The sequence below is a fragment of the Lactuca sativa genome, chromosome 6, assembly GCF_002870075.4.
Source record: "Lactuca sativa cultivar Salinas chromosome 6, Lsat_Salinas_v11, whole genome shotgun sequence".
Classification (NCBI taxonomy): Eukaryota; Viridiplantae; Streptophyta; class Magnoliopsida; order Asterales; family Asteraceae; genus Lactuca; species Lactuca sativa.
Genome location: NC_056628.2, coordinates 128,248,346 through 128,268,929, shown reverse-complemented (window position 1 = coordinate 128,268,929; position 20,584 = coordinate 128,248,346). Strand labels below are relative to the sequence as shown.

Genomic DNA, 20,584 nt, shown 5'->3' with positions numbered 1-20,584 from the left:
ATTTTATTAAACTGTGAATAAAGTATTTAATCAGTGAATATATGACTTTATATATGAATAAAGTATTTAATCAGTGAATATATGACTTTATATACATATATATATGATTTTGAAGGAAGGATGGTTGCAATGGTGACACATGAGATTAGTGTTGTGGTGGGTGGTGATGATAAACTTTATTTAACTCCTTTGAAGTTTTGAATTTTTGCAAAATGGATTGTATTAAATTGTAAATTTTGTAAATTCAACCGTAAATAAACTGTATTAAATTATATATATATATATATATATATATATATATATATATATATATATATATATATATATATATATATATATATATATATATATATATATATATATGGAGTTCTTCTCTATCACATGAAGGAGCTCGTTTACTTTCAACATCAACATGGCCAGGCAGCTCATCATCAACACTCTTTGTTGCTCACGGTGGACTCAGCTGACCCTCTTTCTAGTTACCCTACTTTCTCATTTCACCACCACCGCAACCTACCACTCCGGAGCCCCACATGAACTACTCAAAGGCTTCAACACTGCCCCCGATTTATCCACCTCATCATTTCAAACACTGCTCAGTGACTCAGTTGGTAACTACTCACTGGGTTTCCTCCGAGTAAACCAAAATCAACTGTCCCTTGCCGTGATCCACGTCCCCTCCAAGGAGCCACTTTGGATCGCCAATACAAACAAATTAGCAAGGTGGTCTGACCAGACTCGAATCATATTCGATGGCAGCCTTGTAATTTCTGATACGCACACAGGGCTATTTTGGTCAACCTACACCGATGGGGACCGTGTACGCATCTCGAACACGTCAAATTTACTAATCGAGAAGGTAACTGGCACAATTTCCATACTTTGGCAGAGTTTTCAATTTCCCTATAATACCCTCATGGAGAATCAAAATTTCACAAGCGCCATGAAATTAGTTTCATCAAATGCGATTTATTCAATGAAGCTCGGATCCAATTTTATCGGTTTTTACGCGAAGTTCAACATGAATTCAAGTTCTGATCACGATACGGTTCATGGTGAGTTATACCTTAAGCACAATCCTTTACAAGCTAAAGCTCGCGTGTTTGAAGGCGAAGGACCTATCTGGGTCATATTAAACCCGGACGGGTATCTGGGCATGTACCAAAACGGGTCTACACCAGTTGATGTTCAGCCTTTTAGCACCTTCCAACAACCCGGTTTGGGTAATCGCAGGATCCGACTCGAACCTGATGGAAATCTAATTGCCTATTTTTGGACCGGGTCATCATGGGTAGTGGATTTCAAGCAAATATCCGACCCATGTGAGCTGCCAAGCACCTGCGGTAGCTATGGCCTCTGCCAGCCGGGTAAGGGCTGTTCTTGTTTAGACGACCGGAAGGAATACATCTCCGGCAGTTGTGAGATTCCGGGTAACCGGAAAAAAGTCGCCGGCGGTGACTTCTGTGGCTTGTTTGATAGAAAATATCGGGTGTTGAGAAAATACGGAGTTGAGCTACCCTACAAAGAAATAATGGCGTACACGAGAAAGAGTTCATTAGCGAAGTGTGAGAGTGCATGTGAAGAAGTGTGCACGTGTTGGGGAGCGGTGTACAGTAACACATCTGGGTTCTGCTACACCATAGATTACCCCATACAAACACTTGTGGCTGTTGAGGATGAAACTAAGATGGGATACTTTAAGGTGAAAGAAGGTGGTGGGAAGAAGAAGATGGTGGTGTGGTTGGGTGTTGGGATAGGGTTATTATGTGGGGTAGTTTTGATATTTTTGGGAGTTATGGGGCTGTTTTGGAAAAGAGCTGCAAGGGAAAAAAGAAGATACGTAGAAGAGGAAGGAGTGGCTCGTGGTGTTGGATCGTATAGGGATCTTGGGTCCACTAAATTGAAGGCTCTTGAATTAAGTCAAACGCAATCATCTTGAAATGTAAAGTAGAGGACCTTTTAATTATTCATATATATACAAAAGGTCTTTAATGCTTTGCAAGATTGTAGTTGCACTAAGGACTCAGCTCGGAAGATTCTACCAAGGAAATTAATTAGTCTCTAGATTTGCTCATAATAGTTTGGTTTGTTTTGATAACTCCAAGTTGATTAAGACAGAATGTTGTTAGGCTCCGTTTGATACGTATTTTTTCATGTCCAAACAGATTTTTCTGCCTGAATGTACCGGAAGACTATTTGATTTGCATAAAAAAATGGGTCTTTCCCGGTAAAATATGTCTTTCCCAGAAAGCCCAAAATTATATATTTTCGGCTGAATGGGCTGGAAAGACAATTATACATCAAACCCCGTCTCTTTCTTTCTTTATTGGATTATTAATTTTTTTAAATAACTTTTTTTTAATTTATTTTTTATTGAATTATTATTTTTTTCATCATTTAACAGAGTCAATCAGATGTATAATCAAACAGCATAGTTTCTTTCTCAGTCAGAAAACTTTCCCAGATAACACTTTACCAGACAACACTTTCCCAGACAGAAACTATCAAATGGGACCTTAGTATTTTTATTTTGGGTTTCAGATAGATGTGTTTTTTGGTGTTGAATATATAACTGAAACCGGACTGAAATGCAATTCAGCTTTGAAGTCGGTAAGATGTGTTTTAGATTGGGAATATGATTAATTAAGATAATTAATTTTTCGGTTTTTTCACATATAGTTAACTTTTTTCTTTTTGTATACATATAGATAACAAACTTTTTGGAACTGTTCATATATGACCATTACGAACTGTTGTAACATGTCATAATTCAGTAGGTCATAATGGTTACATGTGAACACTTTCAAAAAGTTCGTTACCTAGACGTTTAAAAAAACAATTAGCCAAATACGAACAAAACCAAAAGTAAGAGTAAATTACACGAATGGTCAGGTTTGGGGAATTTGTGCGTTTGGTCCATAACTTATTTTTTTAATTCGAATGGTCCCTACTGTTTCTTTTTGTTGCGCTTGGTTCTTGTCTTACCTAAAAAGATTATTGTGCCCTTATTAATTTAGTTTTTTTAATTAATTTTCTTATTTATGTATTTTTTATATGTTTATAAAAACTAATAGACCCCACATATCTGTATCTCCTCACCATCCCATCTCTCATCATCCTCAACTTCTATTTCTTTTCCATCTTTAGTGACGTCGACATCTTCACCATCCATTATTTTTCGATCCTTTAACTCCAACGAACCAACACCACAACCCATAAAGTGAAGAGACAGTGGGTTATGGTGTTTGTTCACCAGAGTTGAAGGATCAAAAAAAGGATGGTGAAGACTTCCATGTCACTAAATATGGAAATAAAATAGAATTGAAGAGGATGATGGATGGGATGGTTACCATTAGGACCTAGATTAAATTTCTCAAATGTGGTTTCAGGTTTTCGGTGAGAAGATACAGATATGTGGGGTCTGTTAATATTTTTAAACATATAAAAACAAATACGTAAATAAGAAAACTAATTATAAAAATAAATTAATAAGGGCATAATAGTCTTTTTAGGTAAGACAGGGACTAAGTGAGCAACAAAAATAAACAGTAGGGACCATCCGAGTTAAAAAATAAGTTAGGGACCAAAAGCATAAATTCCTCCAAGCCATAGGGACCATTTGTGTAATTCACTCTTACTTTTGGTTTTATTTATATTTAGGTAACTATTTTTTTGTACACATCTAGGTAACGAAATTGTTGAAAGTGTTCACATATAACCATTGTGACCTGTTGTAGCTGGATGTAACCTGCTACAGAAGGTCATAATGGTCATATGTGAACAGCTCCAAAAAGTTTGTTACCTAGATGTGTACAAAAAAAAGGTAGTTACCTATATGTGAATAGCTCGAAAATTTAATTACCTTAATAACTCCTATTTCCTTTCAGATATAACAAAATGTTTGCGCTAGTAAGTATTTTTTTTCTTACTGTGCTCATGAAACATAGTATTTGTTAACCTGTCAAAATTTCATCTGAAATAGGTAATTTGAAAAATAAAATTAAGTTATGCAGGTACAAATTTGAGGTATAAAACCAATAAGCTTATATATATATATATGATGAGATTAAAACTTAATCTTGAAGATCGATTAGATCTCAAACAGGTAAATAATAATTAAACAGCAAGAACACGAAAGTAAAGAACAAGTCAAGAATGAATCAAACGTGTCGAATGATTATAAAATAACCCTCAGAAGAGCTCGATAAAGAACATCAACTGTAGAGGGTTGGAGGTTTACAAGAACGATAAAAGTAATCTGCAATACTATCGTAATCTTTATTACTAGATCGTTTAATCATTAACCTAATATGCATGCAAGCATATACTTATATAATAAACCTAGCAAGGTCACGGTATGGACAGGCCCAAAACCGGAGTACAAAATAAACGGACTAACAGCCGAGCCCATTGACGCAATCTTCAAACGAATCTTCAACCCAACAATCTCCCCCTTTGCGTCAATTGGAGCGAGATCTTCACTTGTTACTTGGGCCAGCAGCCGAGGCAGGTACCTTCTTCTTCACAGTATTAAACAGACGCGAGATGAGAGCAAGTATCGTCTGTCTAAACCTGATGTACCATTGGATCATGTCGTTGAAGTACTTGACATCATCCGCTGCATTCTCTTTACACCTTCGGATGATCGATAACACATGCTCTAGACAAGCAGTGGTGTAAAGATGTTTGTCAGCTAAAGCAAAGAGACATTTATGTCCTTCCGCTCTAGTGAACATAACCGAATTGCGTCTCGGGTCGATCTTGCCCATTTGCATTTGATTGAGATCACTGGCCGATCCCACAGGAGTTATCTTCGGTTTCTTCTTGAAGACTGTGGCAACCTCCTGATCAATTAGGGCAACCTCCATGATGTAACAGACTAACATCCTTTTGAGATGGTCTATAATTGGACCATATTCGGCTTCATCAGTCAAAAGGATATTATGCAAGACAATCCAATCATGAGGATTTAGATTCGGTAGATCTGCCAGGGATATAGGATGTTCAGTTCTTGCAGACCCTCGAATCACCTTGAACCGAACGTTGATGAACCTTCCTTCGGTATAAGGCTTCAAGACCCGAACGTTCACTATCTTTTGGGCGCTCCATGTTTGATATTGAGGACGAGCAGCCTTCAGATAGAATTCGATCAACTCCCTATCAACCTCAGGGTTCGGATGAGGGACTTCAAAAATATTGGAGAAGGCGTAGAAGATAAACGCCTTTCGAGTCAACGACATGTCGAACTGCGAATCGACAGAATTATAGCAGTCGAAGGAGATCACCAGCTCGAGCCATAGGATGCTAGGAGTATCTATGGCCTCCTTAATCATTCGCTCCCGAGTGCAGGCAGGGAAGAGAGTCTTCCTGCTCTCAAGGAGATCGTGGGCTTCTTTCTGCTTGCGTTCGACTTCTTCAGCCTCTCGCGCCACACGATTGACATCATCATCAACATTGCGACTGTTTTTGCGTTTCAACATGTCCGCAATGGTTTCATCATCTTCATCTTCATCTTCATCTTCTTCCTCAGCTATGTTCTTCCCTTTATCCTTCACACCCGAACCCGAAGCTTGACCAGTCGGAGGTGGTTCGGTTGTGTGAGTAGCTTTGGAGGAAGGAGGTGGTTTCGATCCGGACTTCACTTCTCCCCCTTGTTTCGGATCGGACACGAAACTAGGTAAGCCTTCAATTTTGCTGAGAAGGTCCATGGCAGGAGCAAGTTTTTCAGCAAGGGTTCGCCTCACCGAATGATTGAGAATCGGATCGTGTGCTTCTAGGATGTTAGATAGGGCAGCGTGTACATCCGAAACACAAGTTTTTATAACCTCCCGTTCGGATCGAAGAGCTTCAAGCTGTTGCTGTGAGTTTGAAAGCTGAGTGCTCTTGACCTTGAGGGCGGTGGTTTTGCTTGCCAGAACGTCCACTAATGAGTTTTCAGCTGCGAGATCCTCCTGTAGCTTAGCGAGGCGCTCATCAATGGAGGCACAAAGGGCCGAGTTGTCATCGGTGATGGATTGGCGAAGAGTAGCGAATGACTGTAACTCCGTTGAGACGAACTTGGCCAACTGTTGAACGATAGGTTCCAAAGTTGTCTTGGTGGCATCAGCGCTCTCCTGTAAGGACTTCAACAGGGAAGAGGCGTCTGAGAATAGTTTATCGACTTTTGCGGTCGCAGCCTCACATGCTTTTGTGGAGGCGTCTATGGCGGCAGTGGCTGAAGCTACAGAATCATGCTGAGCCCTGGAGAAGGCATCAACAATCTTCTGAAGAGCGGCTTCAGAAAGAGAGGATTGAGTGTTTGTGGATGACGCAAGAAGCAAATCAACCTTCTCGTTAAGCTCCTTTAGATGTTTCTTTGTCACTGGAGCATCATCCTCTTCGTCACTTTGAACCTGAAACGGACTAAAGTAGACCGAATCGAAGGTCATGTTGTCACCTCCAAGGAACGGGTTATTTCCATCAGAGGCATGATCTGGAGATGGTGGGGGTGGTGAAGCTGGGAGTATGGTGGTTTGGGTAGGTTCAGGTTGAGTGGTGGTGGGGGTAGTTTCGGGTGGTGGTTGAGTATGGATAGGTTTGGTTGTATGCTGGGTTTCGGTTTGAGGTGGTTCGGTTACGGGTGGTGTTTCGGTTGCACTGGTATGAACCCCCGTATCAGATACGTTGGTTGTAACCTTTGCAGTGGTTGTAGTTGTATCTGTGAAAATGGGTGGTGGTATAGGGAAAGAGGTTTGAGGAATAGCGGTAGTGGGGGTTATGGTGGGAATGGAAGTAGGGATGGTTTGAGGAGGTGAAGGAATGGGTGAATTATGGATTTCCATGTTTGGGGTAGGAGATCGGGGTGGGGTGTTGCCTCTTTGAGGGGTTTCGCCTCTTTGAGAGCCGTCCGAACCCGAACGCTCGTTTTCTAGGTCACTTGAAGAGGAAGGGATAAGAAGTTTTCGCTTCGGTTGAGTCTTCCTTATCTTCTGCTGTGGTGACTGGGCAGGTTTCGTTTGTTTCCTTTTCCTGGGAGAAGGACCTTTAGGAGCATTGGTCACTTGCTTCCCTTTTTCCGCCTTTTTGCCCCTGTTAACCGGTTTGTCAGCATCATGGATGGACTTTAGCATTTCCGGTGTAAGTTCCCTCGGTCCTGACTGTTTGAACTCCTTAATCGTCCTGATGATCCTGCTGTCAGAAGGAACATCGCCGTACATTGTCTCCAGAATAGAGCCAATGAAAGAAAACTTGGATGCATCGGAGACGATGATCTTCTTGGTATGAAAGGTACCAACCGAAGACATCGATGCACCAGCAACAGTGGGGACGTCGAACTTATCCATTGCCCACTTTGTGATAAGAGTCCAGAACCGGGCAAACGACACCTCAAAATGTCGTGATGAAGAAGAAAGGCTCTGGATGAGCTGTTGCCAGAGGACCAACCCAAAGTTGAACCATCGGATTGCATACATAATCGACAGGAACAGTCGACTTGAACCATCGGATCCTGAGCTCCTTTCAGATAAGCCCTTGAAGAGGACTGTGAACATGCCGTTCCACTGCGGCAGCAAGCAGGATTTCTTGAACTTTGCGACGGAGGTGAGCACCTCCGTGTACCCCATGTTGTAAAACATGTTGTAAAGATGGCCCACCGGAATCGTCTCCGGATTGATTCTTGAAGGGTCAGCAGCAAACCCTAGCAGTGTACTAAATCGTTGCCTTGAAATCGAGGTCTTGTGATCAGACACCTCGAAGAACACCCTGTCGACTGCTTTATCGTAATGAGCAGTCGCATACACCTGCGATAGAAGCACCATGGGCACAGACTCAACCCGAGATAGTGCAGGAGCGATTTGCGAGTACTTCAGGCACTCGATGATCGGAAACATGTAAGAATCATACGCCTGAGGTGTTAGGTCAATCACCAAGCACTGTTGAGGACGAATGGGAAGGATGTGTGAGGTAGCATGGACTGAGGATGATTCTGCCATTGTTGAAGGTAGGAAGAAGAAGATGAACAGTAAAGCTTCTGGGAGTTTTTGCTCTCTAGAAAATCCGGATGCAGTAAAAAGGTAAATGAGAGTATAGACTGCCTTTTATAGTGGGTAAAAGGAGAGAGAAAACTCGTTTCAAATCTTCTATGCGATGATCACGTAGGAGAGAGAGTGTCAGATTCCTAGGATCACGCCACCCAACAAGCGCCGTTTCAGAACAAACTGTTTCAAATCCTCACGCGCCTTTAAGTGCCAGAGAGGAATCGGTTGAAATTCGCACACGCGTCCATTATGTCAGTAAAAGAGTGGGTGTTTCAAATTCACACGCGTTCCCTTTTTACCACCGGTTGAAATTCAATCCTTTTATTTCCCGCCTGAGTCAGCAACCTTTCGTCTTATCTTTTAAATGACATCTTTTGAATTAATTGCCCACGTGGATGCTTTTTGACCACAGCTTGATAATTAACCACCAAAGTAATAATACAGCCTGTAATAATTAGTAATGGAATTTTGGAAAATCAAAGATTTTCGTGCTAAGAGTGTAAAAAAAAAGGAATAAAGCAACTCTTTTAGGAATAAATGTGATGTCAATAATGACACGAAACAAGTGATCCCGGGCACGAATCTCTTCCTTCAAGATCAAGAGAGACCTTAAAGTGTTTATGTGGATTCCCGTTGAATTACGATCAAACATTTATTAAGAAATGTTGAAAGGCTTCTTTTAATTAGGCTAAGTAAGGGTGGCTTTCGCTTTGATTCAGCAATTCTAATCTTGAAATAAGAAAGAAAGTGAACAAAGTACTTGTGAGACCGGTGTAGTCTGTTGAACAAGTAGGTAGGAATTAATTTTAAGTAGCTTGGAAAATATAAAATCTCAAAAAAATTAAAAACTGGATCCCAAGGGAAGAAATGTTATGGTGTTTAACAATTTCATAGGAATCACAAAAAAATAAAAATTTGAGATTTCAGTAGGATACATCCGTCAATTCGTTTGGTGAAAACATGAGCAAATTAATTGTTCACCGTCAATTCAGATTAGGTGTTGAATTTGGGGTTTCACTCAGCTCGTAGTGGCACGAAACTAAGATCATAAACACAGATGTTGTGTAACCATAAACCTCAGTGGTAATTCCTGAGAGTCTCAAGGGTTACGTTGATGAAACGAATGTAATGGAGAAATGTAATGGAGATGGTGTAAGAAATTAAAGTACCTCTGCTGCGAAAATAAGGACCAAGCAGAAAAACTCTTAACTCATGTGAGAAGAGAGTGAGGTAGCTCACGATTAGAATAAATGTAGTAGCCTTATTGGGAAGACAAGGTTTGTTTATACCAGGTCATGAAGGCTATTATTCAAAATCTTATGAGGCTTGGGACACATACAGCAACATGCTTCTAGGGACACTTAAGTAATCCAACAATTATATCCCCATAAACGAACGAACACAAAAAGATAAGAAAATATTTTTGGAGTTTTTGAAATAGAGAAAAAATAAAAATGAAATAAAATAATAAAATAAAAAAATAAGCAAGAAAAAAATAGACTTAGAAAGAGTAAAAAAAACTTTGGAAAAATTTGTTAACCGAACCCGAACGTTCGGTTGGGAAAAAGTTGAAAAACCGAACCCGAGCGTTCGGTTGAGAAAAAGTTGAAAAACCGAACCCGAGCGTTCGGTTGGTTTCGGTTCAAGAAAATTTTGAAAAACCGAACCCGAGCGTTCGGTTGGTTTCGGTTGAAGAAAATTTTGAAAAACCGAACCCGAGCGTTTGGTTGGTTTCGGTTGAAGAAAATTTTGAAAAACCGAACCCGAACCTTCGGTAGGTTTCGGTTTTGGAAAATTTTAGGAAACCAAGGAATTTAGACATGCAATCAGAAAATACTTTTAACAATAAGATAAACAATTTTGTACAAGAAATATACAACCAAGAAAACTACCTTTGTGGTGATGAGCAAGTCAGATGATTTAACCGAATCTGAACGTCCGGTCAAATTTTGCTTCTTACGTTTGAGGTTGAGAGGTAGTTTGAGGTACTGACTCTGATTCCATCATACCTAGCCCTTGCAATATTCTGTTGAATGACGCTTCAGGAAGAGCTTTGGTAAAGACGTCAGCCAGTTGATCAGTGGTTCTTACGAAGTGAACTTCGACGTTTCCATCTTCCACGTGATCTTTGATGAAGTGATACCTCAGTGCAATGTGTTTGGTTTTAGAGTGTTGCACTGGGTTATGACAGATCCTAATTACACTTTCAGAGTCACAATATAGTGGGATCTTCTTCATATTGAGTCCATAGTCTCGCAGTTGACTTTGGATCCAAATCACTTGAGAGGTGCAGGATGCAGCGGCTATGTATTCCGCTTCGGCAGTAGACAACGACACGCACGTTTGTTTCTTGGATTGCCAGCTAACCAACTTCCCGTCAAGGAATTGACAGCCGCCAGTGGTGCTTTTTCTGTCGAGTCCACATCCTCCAAGGTCTGCATCTGAATAGGCTTGAACGAAAAAGCCTGAGTTGGAAGGATACCATAGACCTAAGGAGGTAGTTCGCTTGAGATAGCGTCGAATGTTCTTCACTGCAAGCATGTGAGGTTCACGTGGGTTTGCCTGAAATCTAGCACAGTAACATACAGAGAACATGATGTCAGGCCTGCTAGCAGTAAGATACATTAGTGAGCCAATCATTTGACGATAGAGCGTGATATCAACAGCCGGTTTGTCTAGGGATGGAGTTAGCTTAGTGCCGAATGCCATTGGGACTTTGACTTTGGAGTCTACCATCATACCAAACTTTGCTAGGAGAGTCTTCGTGTAAGCTTCCTGATTGATAAAGATACCTTCGGGTCCCTGTCTAATATTTAAACCAAGGAAAAAGTTAATAGGACCCATTGAGCTCATTTCAAATTTAGTCTCCATCAGCTTTCTGAATTCAGCTGTTAGGCTGGGATTCGTTGAGCCAAAGATGATGTCATCGACATAAATTTGAACTATCATAAGGTGGTTACCTTCCTTTTTGCGAAAGAAGGTTGGGTCAACCGAACCTTGTTTGAATTTAGACATCTTTAAGAATTTAGTTAGCGTTTCATACCAGGCTCTCGGAGCTTGTTTGAGGCCATACACAACTTTATCCAGAATGTAGCAATGATTTGGATATTTTTCGTTCACGAACCCAGGAGGTTGCTCCACATACATGGTTTCTTCGAGTTCTCCATTAAGAAATGCACACTTGACGTCCATTTGGAAAACTTCAAAGTTTTTGTGGGCAGCGTAAGCAAGAAATATTCTTACAAATTCCAGCCTAGCTACAGGAGCGAAAGTCTCTTCATAATCAATCCCTTCCTCCTGGCAATATCCCTTTACCACCAGACGAGCTTTGTTCCTTATAACATTCCCTTCCTTGTCCATTTTATTCCTAAAGACCCATTTGAGACCAACAACCGAGGCATCTGGAGGAGTTGGAATGAGGCGCCAGACTTTGTTCCTTTCAAATTCATTCAGTTTGTCTTGCATTGCTTGAACCCAATCGGAGTGATCGAGAGCAGTGTTAACTGTCTTCGGTTCAACTTTTGATACGAATGAGTTAAACATACAAAACTCAACTTTGGAAAATAAGGATGTCTGTTTTTCCTTGAGTTGTGATCGGGTCAGGACCTTTTCAGAGACATCACCAACCCCTTGAGAGATAGGATGATCTCTGGTCCATTTGACAAGAGGAGGATAGTTTGGATCAAAGGTGGGGTCTAGTTCAGCGTTGATCATTTCTTCCGGCTCGGATTGGCTTTCGTAGTCGAGCGTCATATCAGCTTGCTCCCCCTCGATAGATGAGCTTTCTGGAATGTTTGGAGAAACTTGAGGTCCAGAGGTTTCTTGTGGTGCTTGGTATTCAGGCGTTGATGCACCTTCGGTTGGTGAAGCACTTTCGGTTGGAGAAGTACTTTCGGTTGCATTTGTAGAGCTTGGCTCCCCCTCAACATGTGAGCTTGGCTCCCCCTCGACTGAAGCATCGTTGGATGGAGGTTCATCAGAATTCAATCCTCCTTCGTTCATTCTCCTGGCAGCTTCTTCAACAATTTGCTTCATATGGTCTACCTTGTTGTCTGCTGCGCCTGCTTCTGAGAGAGTAGCTTTCTCTGGTTCGTCAAACAGCTCCATAAACTTCTCAAATAGATTAGCGATCGCGACTGTGACCTGTCCAGTTTGAGGAAAGATTTCCCCAGCGGTGTCTTCTTTGGCCTGTGACTTTTTGACATAGCTATCGTCAAAAGTCACGTAATAGGTTTCTTCGATTTTTCTCGAACGCTTGTTTAGGAATCTGTATGCTTTGGATGTGAGAGAGTAGCCCAGAAATATTCCCTCGTCGGCTTTGACATCGAACTTGTTGCGGTGTTCTTTAGAGTTATATATGAAACATTCTGAGCCGAACACGTGGAAAAATTTCACATTGGGCTTCCTGTTGTTGAGAATCTCATAAGGTGTGAGTGTGAATCGCTTGTTGAGATAGGACCTGTTCTGTGTAAAACAAGCAGCAGAAATAGCATCAGCCCAAAAATAAAGAGGTAAGGAAGCGAAACTTTGCATAGTTCGGGAAGCTTCACACAAAGATCGGTTTCGTCTTTCGACAATTCCGTTCTGTTGAGGTGTGTAGGGAGCTGAGAAGTTGTGACTTATTCCCTTTTCTGCTAGAAATTCTTCAAATTCCCTGTTCTTGAATTCCAGACCATTGTCGCTCCTGATGTTGCGAACGACCTTCTAGAGCTGTACTTCAATCTGCTTGATGAACACTTTCAGCTTATGAGTCGCTTCAGATTTGAGCTTTAGAAAGAACACCCATGTAAATCGTGAAAAGTCATCAACAATAACAACAATATACTTGCTACCACCGATGCTTTCAATAGATGATGGACCACACAAATCAATATGAAGTAATTCGAGTGGTTCAACAACTTTTGTGTTAATTATAGATGGACGACTTTGACGACTCTGCTTCCCCATTTCACATGCAGCACACAAATGATCTCTGTCGAACTTGAGCAGTGGAAGGCCTCGAACATGACCTCCAGTGACAAGTTTGTTAATATCTTTAAAGTTGAGATGAGAGAGTATTCGGTGCCACAACCAGCTTTCGTCAGATTGAGCTTTTGATAACAGGCATATAGTTGGGTTTCCTTTGATGGGTTTAAGATTTAGAGGAAACATCTCACCCTTACGCTCCGACTTGAGAATTACTTTCTTTGTCTTCTTCTCAATAATTTCAGAACCTTCATCGTCGAATGAGACTTTGAGACCTGTACCTCCAACAAGCTGAGATACACTGATGAGGTTGTGTTGTAGTCCTTCCACATATGCCACCTTCCTTATAGTAAAATCACCGTTAGTTATCATTCCCTATCCCTTTATGGTGCCGAAAGAATTGTTTCCAAACTTGACGTTGCCACCATTTGAAAGAGACCTGTATTCCCTGAGCTCTTCTTTCCTCCCTGTCATGTGACGTGAGCAGCCACTATCGATGTACCATTCTTCGTCGAACTGCTCGTCACTTATAACCTGCAAAAGTTAAGCAGATTTAGGAACCCAAAGTTTCTTGGGTCCATGTGAGCTTTTCATAGGAACAGGAATAGTAAGAGAGATGTCAACAAGATATGTTCGTTTTATAAGTGTTGTTTCATCTTTCTTTTTGATGGTAAAAACTTTGATTTTATTAGGATTAGGTGCGTTCGTTTTAGACTCTGGTTTGGATGCATTAACCTTCTGTTTGCCTTTTTGTTCAGCTGACGAATGAGATTTTTGAGAACGAACAGAATTAGCTTTAGAGCAAGATGGAGATGAATTGGAAGAATTAGATGAATGAGAAGGAGTGGGCTTAGAATGAGATGACTTCTTGGCTGGAGACTCTAGGTGACCCTTTTGCTTTTGATCATTTGTGGGACTGACCTTAGAGTTTTGATCTCTTTTGATTTCAGAACCGATCCTTTGCTTTCGGTTGGAGCAGTTCTCTGAACCGAACCTATGCTTTCGGTTGGAGTCATTCTCAGAACCGAACCTTTGCTTTCGGTTGGAGTCATTCTCAGAACCGAACCTTTGCTTTCGGTTGGTATTCTCTTCTGAACCGAACCTTGGCTTTCGGTTGTTGTGGCTCTCGTGTTTTCTAACAGGATTATTCTCAACTTTTAGATTCTTGTCTTGATGAGAGAAATATGCATTCTGGGATTGCCAGAATTGTTTCCTTTCAGAGAGATTCTTCCTGTATCTCTTGTTCCTTTCACGTTTCTAATTCCTCATCTGCTTCGGTTGATGATGGATATTGGCTTTCATTTTCGGTTTCTCCTTAGCTGGTTCACTTTGAACTGTGGAAGTTTCACTTTGAACTGAGGAACTAGAAGGAATGTCTTCTTTTGCCGAACTTCCATTCTCTTGAGGAATGTCTTTCGTACCACTAGTACTTGGCACATTGAAATTATCTGGCTTGTTCAGAGGTTCTAGTATGTATCTACCTTTACTAATCCATGAAGTCCTTTCTGACAAGCCCACCGTTTCATCTGCATTATCGATTGGAGCTGACGAGAAGAACTCATCGCAGCCATCAGCATTGTCTTCGTTTACAATAGCTGTGAGTTCAGCAGTCTGATGTTCGGTTACTCCAGTGACCTTGTACACTTGATTTGGAGTGGTCCTGACCTTTTGATATACAACCGCTTTCTCTGCTAAGATCGGGGACTTTTGTTGGGATAATCGAGCGAACTCCACTGAATTTTCAGAAATTAGATTCTTGTGGTTTCCAGGTTCGCTTTTTACAAATTCTGAGCAGTCAACCGTGTCCTCTACAGAAATTTCACTCATGTTGTCGTCCTCATTAAGCTCAGATGCATTTTCAACATCAATTTTGTTTTCTGTGCTCAAGTTGGCGTTTAAAGAGTCAAATTTTTGTATGGTTTCGGTTCTCAGTTTAAGTCTATCATTTTCATGCAAAAGGTTTTTGAGCATGTCCTTGTGGTCCTTGAATTTAATGAAAGATTCTATTTTGTCCAGTCCATACATGTAGGTCGGATTTATGTCATCAGATGATATCACACTCTCACAATTATAAGCTTCAGCATCGATTTCATCCTCCTTAAACTCAAGGAAGGGCAAAATCATGCGATGGATCTTTTGGCCTATTTCACAGTCTAAGTGAAGCTGAGTAATATTAGAATAAAGACGTTTTGCAATTAAACAAAAAACATTCCGCTGTTTTAACAACTTTAAATTGTCTCTTTGTAAATAATTGTTTTCGTCTTTTATTTTAACTAATTCAGACTCCTTCAACTCGATCCACATGCGCCGCTCCTCACTCTTCGAAGACACCCTGCTTAATTGATCAGTTAGGTTAGAATTGGTGACTCGAGTTTGAGTTAAATTACTATCTTGATGAGAAATTCTTGTATTAACATTTTTTAGTTCTTTCTCATATGAGGATTGTGGTACTTTAAATGAAACGAAAACCGATTGTACCTTCTTGATCAGTTCATCGAGCTCGTTGAACTGCACGCTGAGCGGTTTGGCCGTAAAGCACATATCCTGCTGCTCCTTCGGTTCATTGCTTCGACCATCAGTGTTGTATCCCCTCATCTGAGATACCTCAGACACCATGAAGCACCTTCCTCCACTGCTCTCCTCCTTTGCCACACAAGCCTTTCCATGAGAAGGCTTCCTCACTTCATCATCTTCAGAGTCGGTTGACCAAACTTCCACTCCACCGAACTCGTCATCAGCAACCGAACCCTGCACAATAAGAGCATTCATGGAAGGGTTAGCGGTAGATTTCTTCTTCCTCATCTCATCAAGCTTTTTCTGTAGCAAAGCTTCCTCATCTTTTTCAGGCATCTTTTTGAGGACACAATCCTTAGCATAGTGATTTTTCCCTCCACAGTAGTAACAGCTTACTCCAGAATCACCATCTGCTTTCGGTTCCTTCTTGGGCTCTTCAACCTTCGGTTCATTATTAACCTTTTCTGAACTATAACTCCCCTGCCAGTTTCGGTTTTTGTTGCTGGGGAATCTCTTCTTAATGAACCTCTTGGGGTTAGACACCATCATAGCATAGTCCTCAGACGTGAGGTCATACTCCTCCAAGTTGAGGTCTTCATCCTCCATCACAGCTTTACTTTTTGACAGGAGGGCCAGCGAACCTAGGCTTGAAACAACATTCTTTTCCTGCAGCACAATTTTCTCCTGATACTTGAGAATACCCACCAGTTTCGCCAAAGAGTATGATTTAAACTGCTCATGGGCTTTAACTGTTGACACCACTGCTCTCCATTCTGACCTTAGACCATTTAAGAACGTAACCTTCTGCTCGATAAGCTTCCTTTCGATGTCATGTTTGATTATCCTGCTGAGAAGATGATTGAAGCGATCGAACGTCTGGGTCACAGTTTCTTCGGCTCCTTGCCTGAATTCTCCAAACTCAGATAAGAGCAAGGTTTGGATAGAATGTTCAAGATCCTCGTCTATAAAGTACAGTTCGCGAAGTCTATCCCAAACTTCCTTTGCCGTCGTGCATGAGCTGACCAACCTGAAGGTGTCGGACTGAAGGGTGAATCTTATCAATCTTAACGCCTTGATATTACACTGGAATTTATCCTTTTCATCTTGTGCAATATCTTTGACATCCTTCATCAGATCATTATACTCCTTTTGAGTTTTAACAATCCTTGACGTTGCAGAATGAGAAAAAGGTCCATTGATGATTGCTTCCCATATGAGGTATCCATTATCCTCAGATCCTATAACGTAGTCTTCGAAGTGATGCGCCCAGACTTCATAATCATGGGTATATAGGATTGAAATCTTCGTGGTTGAACCGATGCTGTTGGAAATATTGATGGGATTTGATTGCGACTCGTCCATTATGATCGAAAAACCTGTTCAAAGATCAGACTTGTAATAAATCAGATTAGGGCAAAACAATAAATATCAAGATACGTCAATAATGAGATGACGGCTCAATAAATATCAGTAATTGCGGAAAAACCCTAATTGAAACCCTTTTCACAGAAAAGAAGTGTATCGATTACACAGCCTCCTGCTCCGATACCAATTGATGAGATTAAAAACCTTTAATCAATGAAGATCGATTAGATCTTGAACAAGTATATGAATATAAAACAGTAAGAACGCAATAATAAGAACAAGACAAGATTGAATCAAACGAGTCGAATGATTAAAACAAAATCCTCAGAAGAGCTCGATTAAGAACATCAACTGTAGAGGATTGGTAGGTTACAAGAACAATTAAAGAAACCTGTTATGCTCTAGATGAATCGCTATTTCGATAATCTCTAAAATCGTTAACCTAATATGCATGCAAGCATTAACTTATATACAATACATAAAAGGCTCTCGGTTGGACAGGCCCAAACCGGAGTGTACATGGCTAAATTATCGAGCCCAAAAGACGCAACATCAAAATAAACTTCAGCCCAACAAGTAGCTCTAAAATTAATAACTTTATAGCAATGTATTGGTCTCGAGGAGCTAATTATCATAATTTTAAAAGTCGGGGGTTAAAAGTGTAAGTTTCAGATTGGTTTCGTAAATAATTATGAAGGCAGGGACTACTTGGTAAATTATTGGGACTTAATTTGAAGAGATTTTGGAGGCTTAGGGGTTGAATGGTAAGTTGTGGACTTCATTTGAAAACAATTTGTAGAGGAGGGGTTGTTTGGTAAGAGTTGGACTTAATATGAGAGGAATTATGGGAGTCGGGGTTTATAGGGTAAATATTGGAATGAATACGAAATGATGTTAGAAGAGAGGGACCATTTTTGCAATCATGGCAATATGTTCCATTGTGTCGGGTATATAAACCCTACGAAACCCTAACCCTAAGGGATGAAGTGTAGCCGCCAACCTTATGCCTCCCGCTCCCTTCCAGCCGTCGGAGCCAACCCTTTTACGTCGGAAAGAAAGCAAAGTAGTCGGAAGTTGCTGATGTGAACCGCCACTGCCATTCTCCGAAGGGTAACATCACCACCACTCCCCCGTCATCTTTTTCCTCTGCCCGTTGTCGTCATCTACAGGCGAGCGACGCCGTCACCGGTGCTACTCCAACCTTCCATCGCCACCTTCACTTGCCATTCCAGTCGGGAACTACCTAGACGTTTAAAAAAACAATTAGCCAAATACGAACAAAACCAAAAGTAAGAGTAAATTACACGAATGGTCCCTGTGGTTTGGGGAATTTGTGCGTTTGGTCCATAACTTATTTTTTTAATTTGAATGGTCCCTACTATTTCTTTTTGTTGCGCTTGGTTCTTGTCTTACCTAAAAAGATTATTGTGCCCTTATTAATTTAATTTTTTTAATTAATTTTCTTATTTATGTATTTTTTATATGTTTATAAAAACTAATAGACCCCACATATCTGTATCTCCTCACCATCCCATCTCTCATCATCCTCAACTTCTATTTCTTTTCCATCTTTAGTGACGTCGACGTCGTCACCATCCATTATTTTTCGATCCTTTAACTCCAACGAACCAACACCACAAACAGTGGGTTATGGTGTTTGTTCACCAGAGTTGAAGGATCAAAAAAAGGATGGTGAAGACTTCCATGTCACTAAATATGGAAATAAAATAGAATTGAAGAGGATGATGGATGGGATGGTTACCATTAGGACCTAGATTAAATTTCTCAAATGTGGTTTCAGGTTTTCGGTGAGAAGATACAGATATGTGGGGTCTGTTAATATTTTTAAACATATAAAAACAAATACGTAAATAAGAAAACTAATTATAAAAATAAATTAATAAGGGCATAATAGTCTTTTTAGGTAAGACAGGGACTAAGTGAGCAACAAAAATAAACAGTAGGGACCATCCGGGTTAAAAAATAAGTTAGGGACCAAAAGCATAAATTCCTCCAAGCCATAGGGACCATTTGTGTGATTCACTCTTACTTTTGGTTTTATTTATATTTAGGTAACTATTTTTTTGTACACATCTAGGTAACGAAATTGTAGAAAGTGTTCACATATAACCATTGTGACCTGTTGTAGCTGGATGTAACCTGCTACAGAAGGTCATAATGGTCATATGTGAACAGCTCCAAAAAGTTTGTTACCTAGATGTGTACAAAAAAAAGGTAGTTACCTATATGTGAATAGCTCAAAAATTTAATTACCTTAATAACTCCTATTTTCTTTCAGATAAAACAAAATGTTTGCGCTAGTAAGTATTTATTTTTCTTACTGTGCTCATGAAACATAGTATTTGTTAACCTGTCAAAATTTCATCCGAAATAGGTAATCTGAAAAATAAAATTAAGTTATGCAGGTACCAATTTGAGGTATAAAACCAATAAGCTTATATATATATATATATATATATATATATATATATATATATATATATATATATATATATGTATATTCAATATCAAATAAGAAGGAAATTTTTGGTAAGAAGGTAAGAAATTTTTTTATATACATATTTTCTTAGCAAAAAATGAAATGAATCATTAGATGATTCAAAAGTAAGATGATTCACAAGAAAAAAATTCCGAAAAAAACACCTTCATGATTGATTTTTAGGTAAATCGAGAAAACAAATTCACTTTTATGACAATTTTAGTGAATATCAACAAAATCATCATAAAAATGAATCATCGAAATGTTTTTTCGGGATTTTTTTTCGTGAATCATGTTATTAGTGATTCATTTGTTTTTTCGCCAAAAAACTAAGTCGAAAAAAATTTCTTACCTTCCTACCAAAAAAATTTCTTATTGGATCTATATCGTATATATATATATATATATATATATATATATATATATATATATATATAGAGAGAGAGAGAGAGAGAGAGAGAGAGATAGAGAGAGAGAGGGTTCAATTGACAAAAAGAAGGTTGAGAATGAGGGAATCTATAACACCCCGTTTATTAAATAAATAAATAAATTAATGAATGAATAGTAGCTCTAAAATTAATAACTTTATAGCAATATGTTGGTCTCGAGGAGCCAATTATCATAATTTTAAAAGTCGGGGGTTAAAAGTGTAAGTTTCGGATTGGTTTCGTAAATAATTATGAAGGCAGGGACTACTTGGTAAATTATTGGGACTTAATTTGAAGAGATTTTGGAGGCTTAGGGGTTGAATGGTAAGTTGTGGACTTCATTTGAAAACAATTTGTAGAGGAGGGGTTGTTTGGTAACAGTTGGACTTAATATGAGAGGAATTATGGGAGTCGGGGTTTACAGGGTAAATATTGGAGTGAATACGAAATTATTTTAGAAGGGAGGGACCATTTTTGCAATCATGGCAATATGTTCCATTGTGTCGGGTATATAAACCCTACGAAACCCTAACCCTAAGGCATGAAGTGCAGCCGCCAACCTTATGCCTCCCGCTCTCTTCCAGCCGCCGGAGCCAACCCTTTTACGTCGGAAAGAAAGCAAAGTAGTCAGAAGTTGCTGATGTGAACCGCCACTGCCATTCTCCTAAGGGTTACATCACCACCACTCCCCCGTCATCTTTTTCCTCTGCCCGCTGTCGTCATCTACAGGCGAGCGACGCCGTCACCGGTGCTACTCGAACCTTCCATCGCCACCTTCACTTGCCATTCCAGTCGGG

General features: G+C 40.0%; 1 protein-coding gene across 1 annotated transcript; it reads left to right on the top strand.

Annotated features, from left to right (window-relative positions):
• The first annotated feature begins 412 nt into the window (after positions 1 to 412).
• LOC111880465 (PAN domain-containing protein At5g03700) lies at positions 413 to 1,939 on the top strand. The gene has a single exon (XM_023876896.2). It carries the CDS (start codon positions 413 to 415, stop codon positions 1,937 to 1,939), a length of 1,527 nt encoding a protein of 508 aa, XP_023732664.2.
• Positions 1,940 to 20,584: the final 18,645 nt, after the last annotated feature.

Coding starts and splice junctions, on each gene's coding strand:
- LOC111880465 (XM_023876896.2), top strand. CDS start 413: ATGGCCAGGCAGCTCATCATCAACACTCTTTGTTGCTCACGGTGGACT.